Here is a 26026-nt window from a genome sequence, read left to right on the forward strand (position 1 = left end):
TCACAATTTTAAAAAAATGTATAGGCCACGCCCACATTCAGATTTTTTTGCGACACTTTAAATCTGAGTTCGTAGTCACTCTGAGAGTATGTCTAAAAAAAAAAAATAATAATTAGTCCATCCGGTCTTGAGTTATAAATTGGTGGTGTTTTTGGCACCCCCTATAGTTTTGCATGGTTATCGCTCGCTTCGCGAGCGACTAAATTGATTATAACGATATCAATTATGCGAGTTGCAGTCACGCTCACGTCATGATTTCCGAACCTTTTCTGTAATTTTGCCGGTCGTTTTCCCTACGCCCACCTCACTGTAGTCGCATGGGCTACCTACTGCCATGATTTAAGCCACTTTTAATGGGCTTTTGCCCCTCGTTTTCCATGTTTTTTGTGGTTTTTGCATGGTTATCAGCGAGCGACTAAATTGATCGTAACGATATCAATTATGCGAGTTGCAGTCACGTGGGCTCGCGCGGCCTATCAGCCGCCATGAATTCCGAACCTTTTCTGTGCTTTTGCCGGTCGTTTTCCCTGTTTTTGGGTGTTTTTCGCAGGTTTATCGGTCGCTGCGCGACCGATTTCAATAGGGTCTTCGCCGACCTAGGTCTCAGACCCTAATAATCTTTTTGTTATCATTGTAAAACACCTTAATATCCATCAGCAATTAATAAAACAAATCATCCAACACAAATTAGAAGAAATCTGAACCTATTTCTTTTTTGCTCATTGATGTCACCAAGAGCCATTAAGTCTACCTTTTGTAGTCGGCCTCTCAGAATGTTTAGCATTTCTTTGTCTCTTAACACTCCTATAATCATTTGTTTTTTATTGTTGGTATTGTTTTGCTCTTTATTTTTGTTGTGAGAATAACTTTGCAATTGTGTAAGCGATATATATAAAAAGTTATACTAATATTATTGTTGTTACCATCATTGCTATTATTAACTATGTTTTCTTTGTTTTCTTTATTTATCGATGCAGAAAGGATCATGCCAGCCCACATCGAACACCTGATCAAGAACTTGTGAATCTTCAAGCAGAAAAGATGAAAACACCTGTTCAAAGTTCCAGTTTCCTGTACATGGAACCATGCCTGTCCTCTGTTCCACATGTCTTCACTCAGTTCTGGACCCTATGACTCGGACACTAGTTCTACCAAGGCTCATTAGAGGTAAGAGTGGTAGGAGAGGAGTGGAGTTATCTTTGTATTTAGGCTGCAAGTCGACAAAGGTGATCAAATGCTGATGCTAATAATGATCTGATTAATTTGATATTGATTGTCTGCCAATACCAAATCCTGATCCGATTCTTCTATTACCCAGATAATACAGCTGCACCGTGTACACTAGCTCTTTGTTTTTGCCATTGTAATTCACCATAAGCTAGACCCTCCAGAAAAACGCGGGCAAAAATCCTAGATTATGTGGGCTAAATTCCTTGATTATGCGATTAAACATGCGGGGTTTTTATGTGATTTTATGCGGTGAAATTGCGGGAAGTTGCAAAATATGCGGAAAGTTGCGAAATATGCTAAATATGCGGGAAAAAAAGAATAACAATTTTTTTAAATATTGGGCTGTCTTATTTATTCTCTCTCCCACACAACCTGCCACTAACGTTAAACCTAAACAAATTCAATGTTTATTTATTGTAAAACCAATGGGGATATTTTAATCTCACAAACACACACACACACACGCAAACACACACACACACACCCCCCCCCCCCCACACACACACACTTCTCCGCCTCATTCTGTTTTCATTTACTCGTTCGTTATCTGACCAGCTTCAATATTGTAGGCTACTCACTTCGTTTCTTGTAGCCCTCGAAAGGGTTTTGGAGGTTGATGCCTCCGTGAACGTGAGTTGTTTGGCTTTCTTGTCCGCAGCAGCAGAAAGCATTTTCGAATGTTGGAATGAATCAAAGTGGGTCGTCACCGTCGATTTTCTCTAAGACTTATGCTCCAACACACAGTTGCAAGGGGTGCAGAATAGTTTCCCCCCACTTTTTGCCCGGTCTTTAGTAGAAATGTTCGTCGGTAAATGAGATGGATTAGATTTTTTCATCTTGGTGTTTTCTCTATCGTGTGGGCTCCACACGTTCACTCTATACAGTGTTGTTTACATTCTGTGATGCGCGAGCTGATGACGTCACGTCAAGACGAGTTAACTTTTTTTTCTTCTCAACTTTGTGTGGAAAAATGCGGGGATTATGGGGCCTTTTGATAAATATGCGGCCTTTTAAAAATCTGCGCCATTTTGCTGATTATGCGGTAAATTCTGCGATCACAGAATCGCGTTTTTCTGGAGGGTCTAATAAGCAATTGTTGACTGTAACGTCTATGCCAACCAACTGTAATTTATTGTAATGTATTTTACCATACTTTAACGGTTCTGACAACCACAGCAGACCAAATGTTAAAGTAAATGTCAAGTGGCTTCAGCAGACAGAAAGTGGCTTCAACAGACGGAAATGCAGGCCCGCCCCGGTAAATCAAATGCCTGCCCAGAGACTTATGTCTGCCGCCGGGTCTGGGTTTATGTTGTTTTTTTTAGCTGGCCAGGATGGCTGGTTTAGCTGGTGGTTTAGCTAAACCAGCTAAACCAACCATCCTGGCCAGCTAAAGTGTCCAAAACCCGTCTAAACCAGCCAGGCTGGTCAATTTAGCTACGTTGGTCTCAGCTGTTTTTTTCAGCAGGGTTGTTTTGAATGCAGGACCTGTAACAGAGTATTTTCACACCGTAGTATTTTTACTTTTACAATAACTGAGTATTCTTCCTCCTCTGGTACTCAGTTACTTTCTTCCTCTACTCAGTTACTTTCTTCTTCTGGTACTCAGTTACTTTCCGCCTCTGGTACTTGGTAACTTTATTCCTGTGGTCCTGAGTTACTTTCCACCTCTAGTACTTAGTTACTTCATCCAGTGGCCTACAGTCGCGATAACATTGACAGTGACGACATACTGTACCTGCTCTTCTGAAGCCACGCGGCCACCTGCTGGCTCAATGTCCTCGCGCCCATACAGCGTGCAGCGTGGTGAAGAAAGGGTAGTAGAAAGAGAGGATGCGGTAACCTCCATGTAGGGGTTTTAGTGCAGCCGACAGTGGGTGTTAACACCGGTTAATGTGGTACAGTCAACAGGCGAGTCATTTCCCCGCTGCGATGCTGCCGTCCAGGGGCGGCGGGTACTGTAGGCTAGGGAAGGCTAATACCTTCCCAAATATTTGTGTCACTGCATCCTGGTAAAATAAAAATATAATGTATGTTTGTGTCTTTGACATTAGCGCTGCTATGCAGCCACCTGTGCCCTGTACTACGAAGCCAGTTCAACAGACCCTGGATACGTTTGAGTTATTAACTAACCCTAACAAACGCGCTCTCGCTAAGCGGTCCTACGACGCTGGTTATCAACTCGGTAAATCAAGCCAGGGTTTCTCTCTCCAGCTGAGAGCGCGTTCACGTGAAAGGGGCGGGGTTAGCAACATTTGACCAATCACAAACAGGAACAAGTGTAGCCTACTGACAGCGCAGCGTCATACTTCATTAATGAAAAGTAAACTAATATTAGACAAATATGAACTTTAAACACCCATGATTTAAACATATAATCCAGGATACAAGCCACATAGTTGCACCTGCAAGGTGAATACAGCTGGTAACAGAAAAAGTGTTTGAATGCGTACATTATGATATCACTGCCTAAGACACGAGTGGATCTGACTTTAATTACATTTGACTCAAGTGTTTCGTCAAACTTAATGTGTTGCTTAAAATAATACTTCTGTATACAGTATGTGACAATGTAAGTGTTGGCCAGATACGGCTCGAGAAGCTGACTCAGATAAGGAAATATATGATATAGTATGATATTAGCCATATATGATCAATGATCTGTTTGATAATTTGATATGAATGATAAGTGCGACACGTCGGCATCTTCTCTTCATACGGCAGTTTAAACTCCTTTATACTTAATAGCAGTGGCATGCACAGACATTTATAGGGGCAGGTGCTCAAGAGAAAAAAAGGGCACCTTCTGAGTCGTTTTGGCGGTTGCCCGCGCGCAAAATTGTGCACGAAAATTTGCCTGACAATGGCGGACTTTGTTTGTTGTTAGTTTCTTTTCGGTTTTTGGTTACTTTATTTCGGTTTTAGGGTTAGGGTTAGGTTAGGGTTATGTTATTTAATTCTTATTTTTCCCTGATTTTACAGATTTATTATCAACAAATTAATTATTTTAACATTTATTTGTATTATTCTAAATGACTTAGGGGGGTCCAATCTGAAGCTAGGGGGGGACGAAACCCCCCCCCGGGATTGAAGCCCCTGGTGAAACCGCCGGCTGCCTTAGTAGTGTGAGATTTATTAAAGGCACATCTTGTATGTCATAATTGCAAAGTGCACAACGAGACTAAATGGATGGATGCAAGAAAAGAAGTGAAGTTATAGTTTAGTTTGGCATCTGATTTAGGGGATTAAACAATACACTCGTATTTGTTACCTGGTGGTTACTTACTTGGTCGTCACTAGGGCACTTTTAATCGTGTTGCTGCGTGCTGCTGCTCCACACACCCGCCGTGGCCTGTCTGTCTGACTGAGTGACTGACTGTCTACTCTGCGCGCTGCGCGTTAACGTTGAGAGTAGGGAAGGGAGGGGCTGGAGCCTATGGAAAGCCAAAAGTGCCATAATACGGGGGTGAAAAAACGCGCGAACATACGGGGAGGTCCGTTTTTTCGCGCGAAAAAACGCGCGAACATACGGGGAGGTCCGTTTTTTCGCGTGAAAAAACGGGCCAATATACGGGCGAATGTTCGCGCGGTTTTTTATATGATAATGAGCCCCTCCTTCTGATTTCCTTAGCCAATAAGTTAAAAGTGTCTGTAACCAATCAGTGAAGGGTAAAGCCAGACCAAAACAATCTGTAGATGAAAAGTTCCTGACATGGTGAGGCTGTGCTGTAAATTGTGCATTATTCCAGATTCAGGGGACTAAGTATTAATTTGCCTTTGAATATAATAAATATATCAATCAATATATCAATATAACCTGCCTTCATTGTTTTTTTTAAATAAAATGGCATTACCCTTTTCCTTAAACCTCTGGAGTGTGAAGTGAAGGTATTTTCTCAATTTTTAGATGTCTCCTTAAATCCACTTTTAAATGTACTTCTTATAACATGGCATGGTGTTACATGTCAAAATGTTCAGTAGTCTCTGGTGTTGCTAGAAATGCAAATTCACTCACCTTAGAGCACTGTCTTATGAGAAACCTAGCTTAGAAATCCGATTTTTGGAAAACTTCAAAACTGTTGTGAAACACATATGTACTCATGTCATCCATTTTTTTTGGTGTTTCAGATTTTGTTCACCAAAGTCTTTGGTTCACAAAAGTAGTGAAATATATCAATTACACTATAAGCCTATATAAAAGTGTTGTTCATGTCTAAAATGAAAATGTGTAAATTATAATTTAGAGTAAAATATTTCCATCCCTCTACTTTCACCACAGAAAAGTTACATCAGGACTGAATAATGAGTTCATATTCCATACCAAGGTTTATGTGATGTGTACAAATACAAATTCAGCATTTCAACTTTATTTTTCAACCAACTATTTATGTTAACATATGAAACTGTAAAATCTCAATATTTCCAATATCAGAACTTTTTCAACCAACTATTCATTATAAATGTAAAGACAGGGGGTCTTTGTCCATGGTCTTTGTCTGTCTTCCAAGACAGTGGGTCTGGCTGCTGTGTAGGTGGGGCTGATGGTGCATGGCCTGCTGGTGGCTGTGTCGGAGGGAGGTAGGTGGGATTGTCCCGGGTTGATGCTGGGATTGTCCCGGGTTGATGCTGGTGGCTGGATGGGAGGTACGTGTGCTAGGCGAGACTTCTTTGCTGGCTGGGTTGATCGTGATGGCTGTGGTGGAGACCTTTGTATCGAGCTGTATCTTAATCTTGTGGCAGGCACAGATGGAGGTGGAGGCCGCTGTAGGGATGCTGGTCCTCTGGTCCTCGGGTCCTTGGTGGTGATGGCTGTGGTGGACGCCTTTGTACCGAGGTGTATCTTAATCTTGTGGCAGGCACAGATGGAGGTGGAGGCCGCTGTAGGGATGCTGGTCCTCTGGTCATTGGTGGTGATGGCTGTGGTGGAGGTCTTTGAGCCACGGTAGATTTTGACCTGGGGGCCGGCACAGATGAAGGTTCTGGCTGCTGGATAAACGCCACCTCTGGGCCACTAGGCCCAGGCAGCTGTGAAATCTGAAGGAAAAAAAACATACCTTTACATTTAGCAAATCAAAATAACTGTATGACGTATTTTTCTCTAATCAAAAATGGAAATAAATCCACATGCCATATTATGACTTTTATGAAGGATTAAAGCCTTCTTCATTTCCAGTATATAATACAGTGATAACACACACAACCCGGTTGACTGTACTCACTTTAACCTGGCTCTGTTGTCCACTGATAGGCATAGTGCTGTGTACCTGGACTCACATTCAGGTTCAGGTCCGGACTCAAGTCCAGAGGTTCAGGTTCAGGTCCGGACTTATAAGTCCGGACTTGGGTCAAGTTGTGTGAGTAACTAAAGTGAACTTATTGTGAGCTAATTATCAATTGAAAATAAACTCATAATCAACTCAAATTCAAACTCGTCAGGTTTATTGTGCCCCCTTCCAACTTGTGTCTACACCATGTATTTTCTATAACTCTACATGTGTTACTAACTACACAACACAACTACATACATAGTGATGTACATACAAGACTCAATCTGCAAGAGTACAAGTCTATGTGTTCTTGTTCAAGAACAACAGCATATTGACATTGTTTGGGTGAAGTGTTGCTCTTTCGGCAGACACTATATCACCATACATGCAAAGGAGTTAGCTTAGCTACACTACCAAATATGGCAACCAGCATCCCACGCTGTCAGTGTCCACTATGTCTAAGCCAGCTTCCCTTGACGTCACACAGATCTCGCGAGCAGTTGCGATATTTTGCGAGACTTCGTGAGTTCAGTAATGGCCGCCATATCAGAAGCCAAAACAATGTTTTTCGTCTTTTCTCAGCGCAAATTTCTCGATCTATGGAAGGTTTTAGATGGTTTAGAACAAAAAGGAGAATATAAGTACCGGTTCCCGACGTTCCGGTTTTAACCGGACTTGAACCGAAACTTTTTACAAGTCCAGTACCGGTTCGGCGTACCGGTACGCAGCACATCATAGGCACAATATTAGCATAGCATTAGCGCGCTATTAGAATTTCAATAATATGAACAATTATGAACTCAGACCAGCATTTCACATATTTATACAAGCAGAATACACTTGAAATATAAGCCAAACTACTGCACGGGAGTCATACACCTAGTAACATAGAAGAACAAAGAAGCTAGCGGACGCCATTAGCCACTGTAGTGGAGCCGAACTAGCTGACAGAATGACATTAAACTACACATAAAGAACAGTTTCAAAAACACTTCTTAGATCGAAATATGACATAATCTTTGTACACACTACTAACCTGTTGAACAGGAGAAATGAATGAAGCAGAGGGAACGTTGTTGCCGTTCCAGCCAGAATGCCAAGTCTGCGGCAGACACATAATAACAACACTTACTTTACGGCATGCGCTCAGCAACACATTCCCTTTTACGGCATGCCCACTGAGGCCTTTCCGTGTCCTATACTGCCCTCTGCTGTTTGTAATGATATACAATATTTAACATAAACATGCCTTCGAGAGTATAACTTAATTTATACAAGACAATATACATTGAAAATGTGCCCACATATTTATGCGGTTATCTGAATCATATTTTCTACCCCTTATATTCGAAAATATATGATTAAATATCTAAAATATGCGCACTTCGACGCTGCGTGGGTGGACTCCAGTTATATCTTTCAAACTAAATCTACCCACTATCTGCTTGTAGACTAACGATCAAAGGGTCTAATATCCGGGAGGGCCGGGCTCGAGTCTCGGAAAGGAAACGTTTTTTTGTGTTATCTCTTTTCATTCACTTACAATCTTTGTATAAATGCAAAGTATTCCAAGGTCTGCTTCACCTTAATTGTCCCAACTGCTTGGCAACAGCTGTCTGTTCTCCAGTTGTTTAAGGTGGTAGCCTGTCGCCTGCGTTCATGTTTCAAATAAATGGGAATTGATCAGCCTCAGATGTATTAATTTATAAAAAAAAATTTTTTTTAATTCGAATGTTTCTCTTCAGTGCAATTGCAATTGCACATTGCATCATTTTTGTGTTCTTTGTTCTGTTTTAGAAAGGAAGGATTGTTTACTTTTTTCGTTGTCTACAAAACCGGAAAAACAACATAATTGTGCTTTTCCAGACACTGAAGAAAGAAAAATACCATGAATTTTCGGTATCAGGGCTGTTAGGGAAAAGATCAGGCAATATATCTTGAGAGAAAACTTATCTTTTGATCCCGTTTGAATTGTGCCACGAATTACACTTATGATGTTTGTCATCTTAAACAATCACTTCCATGTCAAAAAACTCAGTTTGTCGTAAAACTGTTGAAATATAAGACTATGAAAAATACGCAACTAGAAATAAGTGAAATGTGCCAACGTGACGGCCGTCTTGGTGTGTGGTGCGCGACGGGAGATGTAGGTCATTGACTGGTTTCAGGCAAAAAAAAAGTGTTACTTCACAGTTTTACGACACATTTAAAAATGTTTGACTTGCAAAATTATCTTTTAAATTGACAAAAATCATATGTGTAATTTGTGGTTCAATTCAAACGGGATCGAAAGATAATCTTTCTCTCTCCATTTACTTCAATACATACCTTTTCCGAAATAAGGTCCCATGGAGCTCAACCGGAAAGGGAGGGACTTCGCCTCTCTATAAGCATGCAGCAGCAGTAGCAGCAGCCGGAAAAATGTCCACGAGAAACTTCATCTTGCGTTGCAAAAGGACAATAAATGACTGCACAAGACTTCTCCAAACAGATGATGCCGGTCATGCCGTGTTACAATCCACAGTAACGAGGTAAGGGCCAAGCCTATTGCTACTGTTAGAAATTAAAATCAATGTTTTAATGGGGAAATGTAGTTTAAACATGCCGTCAGTTTTAATGCTCTTTTATACTGAAAAACCAGAAATTCTTGTGCACAAGCAGTTAAGCTTTTATTCTGAAAATCCTTCATCTCCGGTTAGCATTTAGCATGTGGCTAATATACGATTTCCTGAAGAGGTGAATTTAGTAGCGAAATGAGAGAGTGGTGCAAACCGAAGCCTACTGACTTAACACTACAACTATAGATGTCGAGATACTACCATGCTGAATATTAAATGAAGGTACAGTTTATTTGAATACATTATTTACAGACGAGAGTAGCATGTGACAACATCCGGAATGACCGGAAACCAAACGAGCCGAGAAGTATTGTTTAGAGTATTGATTACAGCGTTTAGAATGTGTTAAATGAAGAGTGATGAAAGAGAATATGAGGAGAAACTGCGTGTTAAGCATATATTGAATGTGAAAAGAACCTATCCTCTGTTTAAATGCAATAACGGACATTAGAGACGAGGCGAGCCGGCTGGCGGGGAGGAGCCAGCAGACGATATATAAACAGCACCGGAGGAGAGATCCGGGCTCTTCTCTTCCCTATCGAGGAGAGCCAGATCACAGCTGTTTGTCTGACTGAACAATATTCTGTCTGTAACACTACCGCGCCTCTTTTAATTAAAGTACCCAATTGAACTTTCACAGAGACTCCATTTAGTCTCCTATTTTAAAGCTTCTCTCCTGGTCGGGAGAATAACGTACACAGTTAACACTACTACCAACACAAAGGAATGTAGTTTGTTTTTGCATGTAACCTAAACTGAGGTTGTGTGAGATCTTTCACACTTACAAATTCTGTCTTCTCCCCTATTTCACCAAACCGTTTACTGGCAGGTTAGAAACCATGGAAAGGAGCCTCGAGTGGTCACGGGGCAGGCTAATTAACGTCCCTACAGCTGATCTTTTACTTCAGGACCTTCGGGAATATATACTTGAAGTCCGGAGATCTTGGCCTACCACACCCGCACAACAAGGTAGGTCGATGTGATAATTGTTCACTTTAGCATAGGCTTTCGTTGATAAACCAGTGCTAGTATTGTTGAGTACTAAGTGTCCAACAGGCCAATACATTTTAAAGTAATTATTTGTTTTAAATATGGGTAATACCAATATAAACACCTTTTTTAATCTGTAGTTGCCAGCTATTAATTACAACATTCTGGTGAGACGCTCTGAGTCTCGAGTTGTCCACTTAAAACTGTACTCCAAATTCCACCTTTATATCCTGCCACAGTAGAGGAGACGCTATTCCCCCTCCCCCGTCGAGGGCAGTCTGGCCATCTGTAGTACACCACGTATCATCAAACGTGTGAATGAGGACATTGAAAGGGTGCCAGAGGGGGAGTCTCTGTCTTCAGGGTTGGAAGACACAGACTGCAACTATGTATCTCTATGCCCATACACATTTATGCTTTTGTTCTTACTGTATACTACAACTATAGTGTATTGCATGTCCACTGGTTTAATGCCAAACTGCATTTCATTTTTTTTTAAAGTATCTTTAGGCTGGGCAATGACAATAAAATAGACGCATTGTGTGCGTTTCTGGCACAACGGCATAAATGCGTTGCTTTTACAACAATGACAATAAATGTAATCTAATGTTTTGCTGTTGTTGCAGGTCATTCTGGCTACCACGCCCCACTCATTTTGTTGGGTGGTCGAGGTCCCCCACAATTCAGCATTTCCAGAGAGCAAATCTCTTTTTTGAGGAGCTGTGGTTTTACAGCAACAAAGATGGCACAGATATTAAAAGTATCTCTGCGCACAGTGAGACGGCGATTGAGGTATGTAGCAATGTCTTCAACATTGGAAGTGCCATCTTGTCTCAATTTATTGTAAACATCCCAAGGAGGGGTTGTAGCCATGTTACACTATGCATGTTGTAAAGTAAATCTGAATACCGTAGGTCTCATATATTTAAAACATGTTTATTTTTCAGGCAGTTCCACATGCTGCGCTCTGGGACATACTCCACCATCTCAGATGCTACACTAGACGACCTCATCAAGGAGATAGTGGCTGGGAATAACCAGATTGGCCCTGAATCTGTCAGGGCACAGCTGCAGGCCCAGCAGATGTGGATACAGAGACGCAGAGTGCGGGACAGCATGAGGCGGATAGACCCAGAAGCAGCTTCACTGGACATGTCCTCTCAAGCTGCAGAAGACAACTCCAAAACAGTAGAGGATCTGCAGAAGCAACTGCAGGAGTTAAGAGTCCAGCGAGAGTTTTGCTAACAGAGGTTTGCTGGCTCCGACGACAACATCCGATTCTATACAAGGTAATGTTTTGGCTAAATTCTATCCAAGTTTTTGAGATGGGTTAGCTTATAAAGAATCCTGTTTACCTGCCGTGTGACCGCTGACTATATGCATGCAGTGTTGGAATAAGTACTCAACTTAACTGAAGTATAAGTACAAATACTATGGTTTTAAAATACTCCTGAACTGAACATGTAGAATCATAAATCCTGTGTTTTCATATATAAAAAGTAACTAGAAACTATGAAGGTTAACTAAATGTGGTGGAGTAAAACATATTAATACTAACAACATACTGAGAATATTTTACTACAAGTGGAAATCTTCAAAACCTTACCAAAGTAAAAGTATGTCAATATCCACTGCGTTTCCCCCAGTTGCACACGTAAGAATGAAGAGTAAACGTAGTCATTGTGTGTAAAATGTTCCCTGTATGTTTTAGATTATTATTACTGCTGCTAATGTAGTTGCTACATTTTACTGCTGTAGATTACTATACCTGCACCTAGTGCCTTCTTACTCAGTCTATTTGAATTGTAATGTATTATAGCAAACAAGAGGAAAGCATTAGCCCATGTGTTACAGTTAACACGATTGTATTTACTGTCAATTAATGACTGACATGTGTCTTTTGTGTACAGATTCCCGAGCTATAACCACCTGATGGCCTTCTGGTTTTTAATTGAGCCTTCAATTCATTAAATGGTTTGTGTTACTAGAGCGATATCAACTGCCAAGAGTAATGAAGAAGTGGTTACACACGCACGTCCATCAACGGTAGGTTACGTTTCTTTTAACACACAATCTAAACACAAACTGAAGGGAAAATGTCTCTCCGACATTTCATTGCTTTTGTGTAGGCTAAAAGGCTAAAGTACTCAATCCTTTTTGAATACATCAGAGAACTAAAACAACTTAATGTTTTTCCCATAGTGTGCTACACTCATGACATTAATATAGTAACCTTTTTTTGTTTTTATCTTCCAGAGACAGCTGCTTCAGCCAATTGACGAGTTCTTCCTTTTTCTATGCTTCCTGTCGGTGGGTTTGAAAGAGAGGGACCTTGCAAACCGCTTCAACGTACACCAGTCCTCTGTGAGCCGCATCATTGCAACATGGACAAGTTTTCTTACAACTTTATTGGGGTCACAGTGCATCTGGCTTACACCTGCAGAAGTTCAAGCCCACCTCCCAGAGGCATTCAAAGATTTCCCAGACACACAGGTGATCCTGGATTGCACAGAGCTGAGGTGTCAAACACCATCCTCACTCCTCCTCCAAAGTGAAATGTATTCTACATAGAAATCTCACTGCACCATGAAAGCCCTGGTTGGCATAGCCCCACATGGTGCAGTGACATTTGTTTCCAGTCTGTATGGTGGTTCTGTCAGCGACAAGGAGATTTTCAAACAATCTGGAATAGCTGCGTTGTTGACTGAAAACATAGCAGTGATGGTAGATAAGAGCTTCCTGATCAGCGATTGCTGCAAATGCAAGGTGTACTGCCCACCTTTTCTGTCAAAGCAGAAGCAAATGCCAGCCTATGAGGTGAGGGAGACACAGGCCATTGCCAGACTGAGGGTTCATGTAGAGCGTGTCATTAGGAGGATAAAAGAGAACAAACTTTTTGATGGTGAATCCCACATAGGTATTGTTTGTATTCTTATCGATAGTCATGAACTTTCTCTTGTGACAAAATAGACTCTCCGTTAGTAAACGTTTACTCTGTGTAAAAGTGATTTCTGTGTGTAAAAGTGAGGTAACATGTGTAGATGAATAACATCAACTTGTATTCGTCCCACACATACACACCTATAGATGTAGTTATATTTGTGTCTGTGACTTTATATTGAATGGGAAATAACTGGAAAATACCTGTGTAAGAGAGAGACTCCTGTCCCGCCTCTCCATTTTATTTTTAGTTGTGCATTGTTATTTGTGCTTTAGAAACATTCCACTTGAACTTTATTTGAATGAACTTAGTAGTAATTATTGTCCTATATTTCTTTCAGATTTCACAGCTGCCTGGGCCTAGGAGAAAGAACCTCCATCTGTGCCTGCACCAAGGTCAAGATCTACCGTTGCTCAAGGGCCTTCACCAGAGCCATCACCACCGAGGACCAAAGGACCAGCATCACTACAGCGGCCTCCATCTGTCCCTGCCACAAGATCAAGATACACCTCGGTACAAAGGCCTCCACCACAGCCATCGCGATCAACCCAGCCAGCAAAGAAGTCTCGCCTAGCAGACGTACCTCCAATCCAGCCACCAGCATCAACCCGGGACAATCCCACCTACCTCCCTCCGACACAGCCACCAGCAGGCCATGCACCATCAGCCCCACCTACACAGCAGCCAGACCCACTGTCTTGGAAGACAGACAAAGACCATGGACAAAGACCCCCTGTCTTTACATTTATAATGAATAGTTGGTTGAAAAAGTTCTGATATTGGAAATATTGAGATTTTACAGTTTCATATGTTAACATAAATAGTTGGTTGAAAAATAAAGTTGAAATGCTGAATTTGTATTTGTACACATCACATAAACCTTGGTATGGAATATGAAGTCATTATTCAGTCCTGATGTAACTTTTCTGTGGTGAAAGTAGAGGGATGGAAATATTTTACTCTAAATTATAATTTACACATTTTCATTTTAGACATGAACAACACATTTATATAGGCTTATAGTGTAATTGATATATTTCACTACTTTTGTGAACCAAAGACTTTGGTGAACAAAATCTGAAACACCAAAAAAAATGGATGACATGAGTACATATGTGTTTCACAACAGTTTTGAAGTTTTCCAAAAATCGGATTTCTAAGCTAGGTTTCTCATAAGACAGTGCTCTAAGGTGAGTGAATTTGCATTTCTAGCAACACCAGAGACTACTGAACATTTTGACATGTAACACCATGCCATGTTATAAGAAGTACATTTAAAAGTGGATTTAAGGAGACATCTAAAAATTGAGAAAATACCTTTCACACTCCAGAGGTTTAAGGAAAAGGGTAATGCCATTTTATTTAAAAAAAACAATGAAGGCAGGTTATATTGATATATTGATTGATATATTTATTATATTCAAAGGCAAATTAATACTTAGTCCCCTGAATCTGGAATAATGCACAATTTACAGCACAGCCTCACCATGTCAGGAACTTTTCATCTACAGATTGTTTTGGTCTGGCTTTACCCTTCACTGATTGGTTACAGACACTTTTAACTTATTGGCTAAGGAAATCAGAAGGAGGGGCTCATTATCATATAAAAAACCGCGCGAACATTCGCCCGTATATTGGCCCGTTTTTTCACGCGAAAAAACGGACCTCCCCGTATGTTCGCGCGTTTTTTCGCGCGAAAAAACGGACCTCCCCGTATGTTCGCGCGTTTTTTCACCCCCGTATTATGGCACTTTTGGCTTTCCATAGGAGCCAGTGCACGTACGGGAGTGCCGCGGGGCACGTGTGGGGATGTCTGACAAAATTACAACGCGCATTTGGGGCATTGTTGTATATATTAGAAGCTTTTAATCCAGAATTGATCGATGTTACCATGAGCCACATACAGTACACTGTAAAAAGAAAGAAAAAAAAAACTGTAAAAAACGAACTTTCAAAAGGGCACATTGCTGTCCAGAGGGCAAAACGGGCAGGTGCTCAAGCACTACCGACAGTCTATGTGTGCACGTCCCTGCTTAATAGATATAAACTCCGCACACTGAGCCGTTGTCTCTGATCAGGCGGTGCTTTCACTGAGTTGATCTCTTTTCTATAGACGCCGGAGGCAGGCAGCGTCAGGTAAAACAAGTTATTTAGCCTTCCCAAACCTGAGCCTCACGCGCCGCCTATGCTGCCGTCCCATTACAAGTGACATTTCAAGGAGCAGGACCAGCGGACGGTGAGTGGCGTCATGGATAGAAGTTTCTATAACAACAGAAATGTTTCCGTAACTGCTCGTAGCGGACACTTATATGATGTTGTTAGCGTAATATATTAAGCTGTCTTTGTTTATGTTGCTACTTTATGGAAAGTCGTACGTGCTTCCGTTTATGTTTATTAGCCGATATTGCATTACCGATACATAGCCTACTGTTTACTGTCGCGAGGCTGCTGTATGTCATTAGCGTTAAACGTAATGATGCTGGCGTAGTTAACGTAGTTCGCTCAGTTCGCATTTGAAACGTAGGTAAAAAAAAATAAGCCTATTCATGTAGAGAATGAACATGGTTTTCTCTGTTATAACCAGCACACGCATTTCATAACTCCACAAAAGTTCCTAATGTAACTTACTGTTACTGAAACAGGCTGTGGTCATATCCGGGCCATCGCTTTAAAACGTCCCTTCAGAATACAGTATTATTTGGTTGCTTTATTATGGATATTGCGCAAAAAAAAAAACTCTTCTGCCCTTCAACTCACACAGGCACACCTGTCCTGTCTATCATGTTTAGGCAACACGATTTAATATCCACTCTGCTGTAAGTATTGTTTTCAATTTGAAGTAGATGAATATAATTAAAGAAAGGTCTGATTGTAGTTTATGACGGCAATAGAAGCTAGGTAATTGGATTAAAACAAATATAGTTTGAACCTGAATAAAGTCCTGTTCCCATTGTTGGACAGACATTAAAGACATTAAGACATGTTACCTCGATCACTGCACTATAATGTAATCCATGTCTGCCAGTGAGTTGGAACAGAGCGGGGGGGAGCTGCCTGTCTTTGCTAAATATAAATCGAAGGGTGACCTTCCAGTGAATTATCTTTAGATTTACAGTTCCTCTGCTTCCCCGTACACTTACTATAAACGCCCTACCTCTTTTGTCTCTTAAACATTATTTTGGCAACAGAGCCATAATCCAAATGCAACGAGAGAAGATACAAGGAAACACAAAGTGAACAACGGTGGAAATAGGGAATCAAAACTGCAAAAAGTACATAACACACGTTTGTGTAGATCTTTTTTAATAGTTTGTGTTGCCCCAAGAGGTTATTAGATAGTAGCTCAAGTAGACTTTATTTGACACTACGCGCATTGTTGGCCATTTATGGCAACTACAGTACAAAATACTGCTGGTGAGTTACAGTTGACAGATTAACATCTCATATACAAAAATGAAAAAAAAAAACTCCACTGTATGCAGTGATTAAGTAATGTAAACCTAGAAATATGTTTATATCTAACCTAGAAAGTAAAAGACACAGCAGTCACTTTTGAAAAATAAGAGGCTAAGACTTTATTTATCTCGAAGGAAATTCTTTTGCCAGAGTTACAACATATAGAATACACACGGCAGCATAGTAATAATAGTAACACTTATAATAAAACTCAACACTAACAGTGCATTACAAAGGGCAAATTAAACACCACATTACAAAGAACATATCAATTGACAAATAATGCATTTAAAACAAAGGAGGGGCCGTATTGTGATAGTCAAAAAAGTATATTTTGTGTATAAGCATTGTCTAATGATATTGTGTTGGGGACATATTTCCCTAGGCCCATGTATTTATCTGAGAGAATGATCAACCTTTTGCATGACAAGTTAAAAAACTATAACCTCAATCATCAGCTGACGCCAACAGGCAGGAACAGGGAGACAAAACCCTGAGAGCACAGCACCAAAGGTTAAAGCTGCTCAGTGAGTGCAGTACAGACTGATAAACTGGGTCAAAGTGATGTGCCTAGGGAAATATTTCCCTCACATATAGTATTACTATAAAACATCCCTTGTTATACTGTTACGCCCAGGTCTATGGGAACCTAGGCGCAGCACAACATTTACACTCTTCCCACTCCCAAGAACATGGACCCCGAGACAGAGAATGCCCTTTGGTCATTTTAATTTCCAAAGGTTTTACAAAGCGGCGCAACAACCCACAAAACAAACTAATCTCTGAACACATAAATATTGCCTAACAAATAAGAAAAATAAACATACAGGGTTCTTACCTACTCTGACGTATAAACAGGAGAAAACAAGAATCAACGAAAAGAAAAGGGTTTCACACTTTCACACAAATTAAAGCGTCCACAATGACAGGTTAACGTAGTTTCTATTTCTGAGGTTTCAAAACAAGCAAGAGGACCGGTGTACGGTATAAGTATGCACACAGCACAACAGGACAGATATACATTTAAATACGCAACAGTGTTGGGAGTAGGAGAAGTCAGAGAGAGGGCAGAGGGACTGCATGGCTGCAGCTTAAATGCTCCCCTCTTCTTGAGGTGGACCAATCAGCAGGTTGAAGGTAGCTAATCAGCTAACAGGCACCACCTGCTTGCTCACCCACACAGGCACAGGAGGGAAAAATATCTGCACACAAATGACATAACGACCCAGGGTCGTAACAATACTGATACTCATTTTACTGATGATGTTGTAAATGAGGCTCTAAAGCAACACACAGCAGAGCTGCTGGTTTTAGGTTCAGAATGATTTGTTGCTGTTTCTGAGCCTTCTAAAACATTCATTAACTGTTAGCTGAATTATTTACTGTGGTGCTGACTGAGTTACACACCAGTGTAACCAAGTATCCTGTGTGTGTGTGTTTTTGTTTGTGTGTGCTTGTACACACAACAGGAAATGCGTATTTTTTGGAAAAACATTTTGGCAGTGCTGCTTCTTGTCGGAGGATTGTACTACATGAGCCAATCCAACTTCCTTATTGCTGTAAGTACACACACCCTATTTTATAATGAGACTTGAAGGTGTGGCTTAAAGAAAACCTCAGCTGTTCTGCTGTTGTTTTACGAAGAGCAAAACATCCGAGGTTGATCTCTGTTTCATGCCCTTCACTGTAATGAAACCGTGTCATAACGCTTGATCACAAAGCAGGAGAGGTCATGTATGCAGATTCTAATCAAACATGCTTGTATTTGTTTTGCAGGGCCAGTCACAGAAGGTGATTACAAATGAGTTAACATGGAGTGTGCAGAGGCTGGTTAGTAAGGAGTCCTGGGTGGAGCAGGGGGATTACCTCCCTCTCAATGTGTCCTACCAGCTGCTGGCTGGAGCACCATCTACTCAACAGAGTGAGTATCATAATGTCGGACGCTTTTTGTTCATATAAAGTTAAAGTGATGCAATTTTCATTAACTGTGAACAAAAGTTGGTTCCAACCTGCCGTCCTTTTGAAAACAAAAGACTATTGAAAGAATTGAAAATAAAAATGGTTTCCAAATCATCGTTAAGTTTTCTAGGCGTGCTAAAGTGCTAAACTGCCTTAGATCTGACAGAGAGAAATATGGAATGCATTTTTGTACACATCCCTTCACATTGCATATATCACAATCACGGTGCATTGATAATGTATTCGTGAAGGTTACCATCGTGCCCTTCACAAAATCCAATGGGATTTTTACATTGGTTTTCAAAAGAATGGCGGAAAATAAATGTATGGCACAAACACGTTTATGATACTTAAATATCTCCACATATTAACACTAGTTTTGTATTTTGTAAAGCTTGAATGCAAAAGCTAGAAGTAAAAAGATAACGTTTTGCTATAAAGGAACAACATCACGGTCAAATACCAAACACACAGCCGAATTCAGGCAGATCAGGTTACACAAACACTGTTTTGCATTTCACATGGAAATTTGTTGGGTGAAATACAAAACCACGCTTCACAGTAGCTATTTACTTCAGGATGTTGCATTTAAGGTTTTTAAAAAATGTGGTAATAGAGATATGCCAAATAGATTCATTAGTAGGGATCAAGTTGCATGCATGTTATAATTGTAATGTATCCAATGCCAATATGTGTCTGTAGTATATTTCTATATGTATGGAGCTTAGTGAGATTGTATATTTTTTTACATTGTATTCCATTTATTCAATATTTTCTTTATATTGTGCATTATTAAGATACTTTAGTGATATATGTCCTTTCTATTATGAGTTTTTATATATATATGAATTGCTTTACAAATATGTGTAACTTGTATAATGCTTGAAAACACTGCTGCTGTATCTATGTAAATCACCCCATCCTAGTTTAACGCATGGACTTCTTTCACTTCTTTCCAGCCTCAAATAGAAAGCGCTTTTTTCAAAAGATTAAATTCAAGTCCTTTGAACTTTTAGCCTTGTGCATGGTGAAACATGATTCAACATTACAACTGGGTTTACAATGCACAGCCTTTAGATTGATGTTCTTGAATGATACAAAACCCACCTATCTCACTGTTGCTTCCCGACATGTCTCAGGGTTTTTATCAGTAGGACTGTCCTCTGTGAAGAGGGCGAAGGGAAGCTATCTCATCCCCACCCTGCAGTCCCTCTTCTCCCAGTCTTCTCCTGAAGAGCGCTCTTCCATGGTGGTGGTGGTGCTGCTAGCAGACTTCGATGTCAGCTGGAGAGTCAGCACAGCGACTGAGATCAAAACTGCATTTGCCTTGGAGCTGGAGCAAGGCCAGCTGGTGGTCCTCCACGTTCCTCAGGAGATGTACCCTCCTTATACAGGTATAGTACATGTGTGCTCCTACCAGTGGACATATTCATAATAATAATAAACTTTATTTAGAAAGCCGCCTTTCAAGGCTCTCAAGGTTGCCGACAATCTATACAAAACACCAAACAAAACAAATTAGCACAAAAACAACACAATATAATCATAAAAACAGAGGACGAGTGATATGATCAGGGTGGATAAGCCAGTGCGGAGTGATGTGTTTTGAGACGTGATGGGGGAATAAAATGCCAACAGGACACATGTGGGCAAAGAGTTTGTGTGGGACAATGTGGGACAAGTTACTGCGGTGCTAAGAGGGGGTTTACATTTCAGTAATGTCCTTCTGACCCTAAAAAATCTAAAATTCTATTGAAACTATTAGCTTAAAAATATAATGCTTTATATATTGATTTGTTTGCACAAACTATGCAATTAAAGGATCAGAGGTGGGAAGTAACGAAGTACATTTACTCAAGTACTGTACTTGAATAAAATGTTGAGGTACTCGTAATATATTAAGTATTGCCATTTAATGCTACTTTATACTTCTATTCCACCAGATTTAAAATGGAAATAATGTAATTTGACTCCACTGCATTCATTTAACAGCTTTATCTTCTTATAACAAAATGCATCTCTTAAAGAGAGTCAAATTATATACATATTTAACAAAAAGTCAACGAGAACTTCGTTTTTAGTCAAATTCTACGTGATGCAACAATATTATCTGGAAATGTCATGTACAAATATAATGATATACACACATAAAGGTCATTTATGTAACTGCACAACTATAACTTTTACTTTTTATGATTTAAGTTCATTTTGCTGATAAAACGTTTGTACTTTTAATTAAGAAAGATTTTGAATGCAGTACTTTTACTTGCCCGTTTAAAGGTGGGGTACGTAATTTTGGAGAAACCAGCTCGAGTGCGCTAGAATTTGAAAATACACAACCGGAAAAAATCTGCCACTTCCTTACAGAGCCCCTCCTCCAACACACACGAACGCGCACATGACCAATGAAGGCACGAGATAAGTTTGTGCACAGATGGAAGGCTGACAGGCAGGTAGGCCATCCAGTTATTTTAGCCGGGCCGGCTAAAATGATTGGTCGTGCTTTTTACAGTACTACGGCTTCCACAGATGACATTTTTTTGTGGATTTTTTTGTCAAAGCACTTAAGATATGCATTGCTATCGGGATGTTAAGAGCATTCCATGGAATATAACAAAAAGTGTATCTCGAGCCGGTTTCTCAAACTTACCTACCCCACCTTTAACCTATAAATAAATACATTTACAGACTTTTGATTGACTGACATCCAGGGCCGGCCCTAGACTTTTGGGGGCCCTAAGCAAGCTTAGGCTTGTGGGCCCCCCTCACTCTAGCGCGTTCTCACTACATACAACGCGGAACCAACTTTTTTCTTATGATTTTAGCATAAGCACACATATTTTATAAATAAGCATGTAAACACCGCGGACCTAACCTCCTCTAGGGGTTACCGGGGGCATGCTCCCCCAGGAAGAATTGTTTTTAAATATTGAAGTTAAAAGCATCAATCTGGTGCACTTTGAAAGCAAAATTAAGAGATCTATTGATACATCTCTCAACACCCATATGAAACAGAACTGTAAGCAGATTTTTCTTTATGGATATTTTACAAATCACTTAAACTGTATTCTTGTTTTGTCATATAGTATTTCATAACTGTTTTTCATTTATTCTCTCTGGCTGTCCATCTCTGTTCACATATAAACTAGCTGTCAATATGAATATCATTCCGAAGAATTATAATTCATGCAAAAATCTGTCAGAAAAAGAGGTTGCACATTTACATTCAGGTGTTGTTATGGCAACGTGAGTGGCCAAACAGCCACATTTACCGCTGCAAATACGTTCAAACATGCTGTCGACACGTAAAGCAGTGGCATGCCACCATTTCAGCTGACTTTTTCTCAGAAATACATAACATCCATATATTTCAGTGCTAGGTTGATGCTTAGCTAAGCTAACTATGAAACACTTTAGCTGACAGGACTCAGGATCAACTGTGTACTGTAAGGTAGCTTCTAGCTTCATGTCGAACAGTAAGTCAACATTTTCCAGAGAGCTTTCTTTTAAATCACCAGGTAACGCTAAAAAACATGTATGACAAAGTGTTTATGTAATATATCTGGCTAGCTATAGCTACTTGCTAACGGTTTAGCTTACCCCCGCGATTCAAAGTAACGTCAACGTAGCTGTAATTTATGCTTTGCTTACATGTTCGCATAACATTTACATACCTTGTTTACCTAGCTCAAGTGGTGGCTCTTGGATTGTTGTGTGAGCCACCACTTGAGAATTGTCGTTTTTTTTTAAAGAAAAAATGTTCTTCTGTCCATCTTCAAAAACTCAGTTTAAACATTGTCACAGCTCACAGGATAGGTACCTGTCAGCCAATAAGACAGATGTTTATTTCCAGGCAACTCTCTGGTGATTGGTCTGGCGTCTTGCCTCTGTTGCATTCACTGAACACGGGAAATTACACTCCTGCCGTCCTCTCTAGTGTCATGATGAGGTTCAGGTAAAGCACGGTTAATGTATTATATTTTTGATTCAATAATATAATACATGACTTTGAGAGTAGGCAATCGAGGCATATTAACAAAATGAATTAAACATACTTATCACGGCGACTTTTTCTACTGAGATTATAATTTTTTTTCATTATTATTTTTCTTCATTTTTTGCTAGGGGGCCCTTAGTGGCTGCGGGGCCCTAAGCGGCCGCTTATATCGCTTAATGGGTTGGGCCGGCTCTGCTGACATCTGACAGAGCTAATGCTAACAGCCATCTTTTGCTTTCTGAACAGCCATTGGATAAAAGCCAAGTTTCGACTGTTCGGACAACTGTCAATCAAATGCAGGGAATTGTTTCAATTTCTGGAACAAATTATAAAAATGCTTTGCAGGCCCGCAAAGGTGGGTAACCTGGTCTCCCTCCTGTTCGATGCTGTGATTCTGATCCAAGTCTCTGTGGTTATCCTGCAGGTCTTAAGAGGAACTACAACGATCTTCCAGAAAGGGTATCGTTTCGCTCCAAGCAGAACCTGGATTACTCCTTCCTGATCCTCTACAGTGCTAGACTTGGTCAATACTACCTCCAGATCGAGGACGACGTTTTCTCTGCCAAGAATTTCCTTTCCACCATCAAGAGGCGTGTGGCGGAGCAAGAGGCGAAGAAGACCACCTGGGCGATGCTGGAGTTCTCGGCCCTCGGTTACATCGGCAAGCTCTACAAATCAGCCCAGCTTCCTCTCCTGGCACGCTTTCTCTTCCTCTTCTACCAGGAAATGCCTTGCGACTGGTTAATGGGTCGCTTCCGAGATTTGATGACCCAGAAAGAGCAAATCCTTTTCAAACCCTCGCTGTTCCAACACATGGGAACCTTCTCCTCGTTCCAAGGCACATACAACAAGCTTAAGGACAAGGACTTTGAGGAGCAGTATACCAATCCTCCGGCTGAGGTTTATACTGATATGTCCTCCTACAAAAAACATTTTCCCAAACTGGCCTGGGACGCTGGGGAGGATTTCTTTTGGGGACGCTCCCCAGAAAAGGGTAATCACCTGACTGTGGTGTTCAGAGGCCCTACACTAGTGACAGGGATTATGGTAGAAACAGGGTCAGGGGGCAAAGACCTCCTAGAGTCAGCTCAGGTGGAGATAGGCCATGACGTGATCACCACAGAGAAAGACAGGAGTTGTAAAAAGTTCCAGACAGTTGGGACGTTCAAAAATGGGTTGTTTGAGATCCAAGAGATGGACAAAAAGTACACCTCTACCTCTTCCTGTCTGAGGATACAGATCACCGCTGCGCAGAAGGATTGGCTGATCATTACCAAAATCAGGATCTCAACAAAGCTTCGTACATCCACAAACCAAGCCTAGGAGGGACACTTGCCTTCCTGCCAGGGGAATAGTTTTGTATCTGCTGGATGCAGGCTAAACATGTGCCTTGTTGAACCGTTCCATTGACCAAACATCTATCCAGAAACAGTTTGAAGCTACTGTCAATATAATGTTTGATTAAGGCAATATGTATAGACGATGTGTGCACATAAAACCATGCCTTTGCCTCTTCAAAAACATAAACTGGTATTTATAAAGGAAGAGGGCAGATTGTCTGTTCATTTAAGTTAGAGAATAATGTGATTTGTATTTACTGGTTCAGCAGCCTTATTAAATCCATTTATAAAGGAAGAGTGTTAAGTAAGAATGCGTTAACCTCCCACATAACATGCCACCAGGCATACAGTGATCGAGATGGCATGGTGTGATATGAAGATGTGGAAATAAAAATAAGGTGAGACACAGGATGTTATGTTCCAATACGTTTTTGTTATTTAAAGTATTTTCTATTGAAAAATTCTGTAAACTATTAAAATATTAGGGTTATTATCTATTAACTAAATAATAGCTTTTGTCTGACCTATAATGACAACTGAGACAAACTGCTGTTGATAGATTAAAGGAGATTAGTGACTGTTGGTGCTTTTAAGAAGCTGCAGGCATGCGTAATGATCCTGGGTCAGGATTGCTGCTCAGTTGTTGGAGGACCTTGCCTATGTGTGTATAAAATGAAAACAATTAGATTGATTTGATTTTCTCAGTTCACACCTTAGGCTTCCAGTTCCAGCTTTAGAGGAACAGACACATATATAAATCATGCAAATCCAGTCAAAATTCAAGTTGGACAACTCTTGTTTTTTTTTGCAACATTTAGGACATTTACGAGGGAGCTGGTTGGCAGGTCTGGAATACAGTATCTCCTGGAGTGTGCCTGCCTGTATAAGTCTGTTTCCAGACCAGCTTCAATCGAGTCTGGACTTTCTCTCCCTGCTCTGAAAACGCCAGAACGTTGTGGCTCATCACAGAGATTTATAAAGTCCTGGACTCACACCAGGGTGGCTGTGGTTTTTATTGAACACTTTTACACAGTTCTAGAGATAAGGTTACTGGGATGCTGTGTACCTTTTTGTTCTGAGGCTCTTAACTAAAGGTCCGACTCCTTACACACCAAACTGACACCAAAGAACACGTCCCGACGGAACGTCGCCTCACGTCTTCTGCGTCTTGGCCATGTGTCGCACTGGAACACACCGCAAAGACTTCAGCCAACGGCCAAGAAGCATGTACGAACTGCGCATGCGTGAGTGGCAATAACTCTCCTTACCAGCAGGCGGCGGTAGTGTGTATTCGTCATTCAAAAGAGGCAACAACCGGAAGACAGACTGCGTGATAACCGAGAGAAGAAGAACAGACTGCGTGATATAAACAAACAACAAATAGCGTGTGCGTTCCATTTTCACTCTACAACGAGAAGCTCATGGGGCTTTCCCGAACCTGTGTCGAGAGCTGGAGTTAAATGAAATCTCAGATTTGCCTTCTTAATAGTTTGTTTGGCTCCCTCACTTCTGTTTCACTTCTCATGCACTGATTCGCTAGCTGAACAGCCAATCAGAGTGATTTCTTTTGTCAACTGCCTTTGGCCGAAAAGGTGTCGGGACGGCTGAAAAGACATGACGGTGCGGGACACACCAATCTGAGTAGGGCGTGTCAACGTTCATCGGCGGCCCGAAATCTATCGACGCCAAAAATCGGCTTGGTGTGTAAAGGCCGATTTTGGCCGTCGGTGGGCGTCTGGCTGACGATGAGCGTTGACACGCCCTACTCAGATTGGTGTGTCCCGCAACGTTGTGTCTTTTCAGCCGTGCCGACACCTTTTCGGCCAAAGGCAGTTGGCAAAAGAAATCACTCTGATTGGCTGTTCAGCTAGCGAATCAGTGCATGAGAAGCGAAACGGAAGTGAGGGACCCAAACAAACTATTTAGAAGAAAAATCTGAGATTTCATTTAACTCCAGCTCTCGACACAGGTTCGGGAAAGCCCCATGAGCTTCTCGCAGAGTGAAAATGGAACGCACACGCTATTTGTTGTTTGTTTATATCAAGCAGTCTGTCTTCCGGTTGTTGCCTCTTTTGAATAACGAATACACACTACCGCCGCCTGCTGGTAAGGAGAGTTATTGCCACTCACGCATGCGCAGTTCGTACGTGCTTCTTGGCCGTCGGCTGAAGTCTTTACGGTGTGTTCCAGTGCGACACATGTCCAAAACGCAGAGACTCGAGGGGACG

The 26026-nt window shown here is 41.0% G+C and overlaps 2 protein-coding genes and 1 long non-coding RNA gene across 8 annotated transcripts; 2 read left to right on the plus strand and 1 right to left on the minus strand.

The window, feature by feature from the left end:
• The first annotated feature begins 370 nt into the window (after positions 1 to 370).
• Positions 371 to 24209, plus strand: LOC307035741 (alpha-1,3-mannosyl-glycoprotein 4-beta-N-acetylglucosaminyltransferase C). 2 transcript variants are annotated; one of them, XM_079675406.1, is made up of 5 exons: positions 371 to 1167; positions 17972 to 18061; positions 18279 to 18423; positions 19601 to 19855; positions 22883 to 24209. In XM_079675406.1, the coding sequence occupies exons 2-5, from the start codon at positions 17975 to 17977 to the stop codon at positions 23779 to 23781; spliced, it is 1386 nt and encodes a 461-aa protein (XP_079531532.1). In that variant the 5' UTR covers positions 371 to 1167; positions 17972 to 17974; the 3' UTR covers positions 23782 to 24209. The 2 variants fall into 2 exon arrangements, with proteins under 2 accessions (XP_079531532.1, XP_079531531.1); XM_079675405.1 differs by lacking the exon at positions 371 to 1167 and adding an exon at positions 15140 to 15282.
• Positions 8721 to 13526, plus strand: LOC307035742 (uncharacterized protein). Of its 5 annotated transcripts, none has more exons than XR_013807172.1 (7): positions 8771 to 9028; positions 9945 to 10084; positions 10732 to 10897; positions 11053 to 11394; positions 12016 to 12151; positions 12362 to 12469; positions 13387 to 13526. XR_013807172.1 is itself a non-coding variant. In XM_079675407.1 (5 exons), the coding sequence occupies exons 1-4, from the start codon at positions 8919 to 8921 to the stop codon at positions 11348 to 11350; spliced, it is 714 nt and encodes a 237-aa protein (XP_079531533.1). In that variant the 5' UTR covers positions 8721 to 8918; the 3' UTR covers positions 11351 to 11394; positions 12016 to 12190. The 5 variants fall into 5 exon arrangements, 2 of the variants coding, with proteins under 2 accessions (XP_079531533.1, XP_079531534.1); XR_013807173.1 differs by having other exon boundaries at positions 12362 to 12415; positions 13387 to 13525; XR_013807174.1 differs by having other exon boundaries at positions 12362 to 12598; positions 13387 to 13524.
• LOC307035743 lies at positions 14432 to 14810 on the minus strand. Its single transcript, XR_013807175.1, has 2 exons — positions 14754 to 14810; positions 14432 to 14711 (listed from the first exon to the last, which is right to left on the minus strand). It is a non-coding gene; the product is annotated as an uncharacterized lncRNA (long non-coding RNA).
• Positions 24210 to 26026: the final 1817 nt, after the last annotated feature.

The sequence above is a fragment of the Notothenia rossii genome (genome assembly GCF_949606895.1).
Source record: "Notothenia rossii genome assembly, chromosome: 4".
NCBI lineage: Eukaryota > Metazoa > Chordata > Actinopteri > Perciformes > Nototheniidae > Notothenia > Notothenia rossii.

Excerpts from the sequence above, each read along its gene's own strand:
- LOC307035742 (XM_079675407.1), top strand. The coding sequence starts at position 8,919 with ATGTCCACGAGAAACTTCATCTTGCGTTGCAAAAGGACAATAAATGAC. Across the intron at positions 9,029-9,944 it reads TTACAATCCACAGTAACGAG|GTTAGAAACCATGGAAAGGA; the intron begins GTAAGGGCCAAG and ends GTTTACTGGCAG. Across the intron at positions 10,898-11,052 it reads ACAGTGAGACGGCGATTGAG|GCAGTTCCACATGCTGCGCT; the intron begins GTATGTAGCAAT and ends TTTATTTTTCAG.
- LOC307035741 (XM_079675406.1), top strand. The coding sequence starts at position 17,975 with ATGCGTATTTTTTGGAAAAACATTTTGGCAGTGCTGCTTCTTGTCGGA. Across the intron at positions 18,062-18,278 it reads AATCCAACTTCCTTATTGCT|GGCCAGTCACAGAAGGTGAT; the intron begins GTAAGTACACAC and ends TTTGTTTTGCAG. Across the intron at positions 18,424-19,600 it reads AGCACCATCTACTCAACAGA|GGTTTTTATCAGTAGGACTG; the intron begins GTGAGTATCATA and ends GACATGTCTCAG.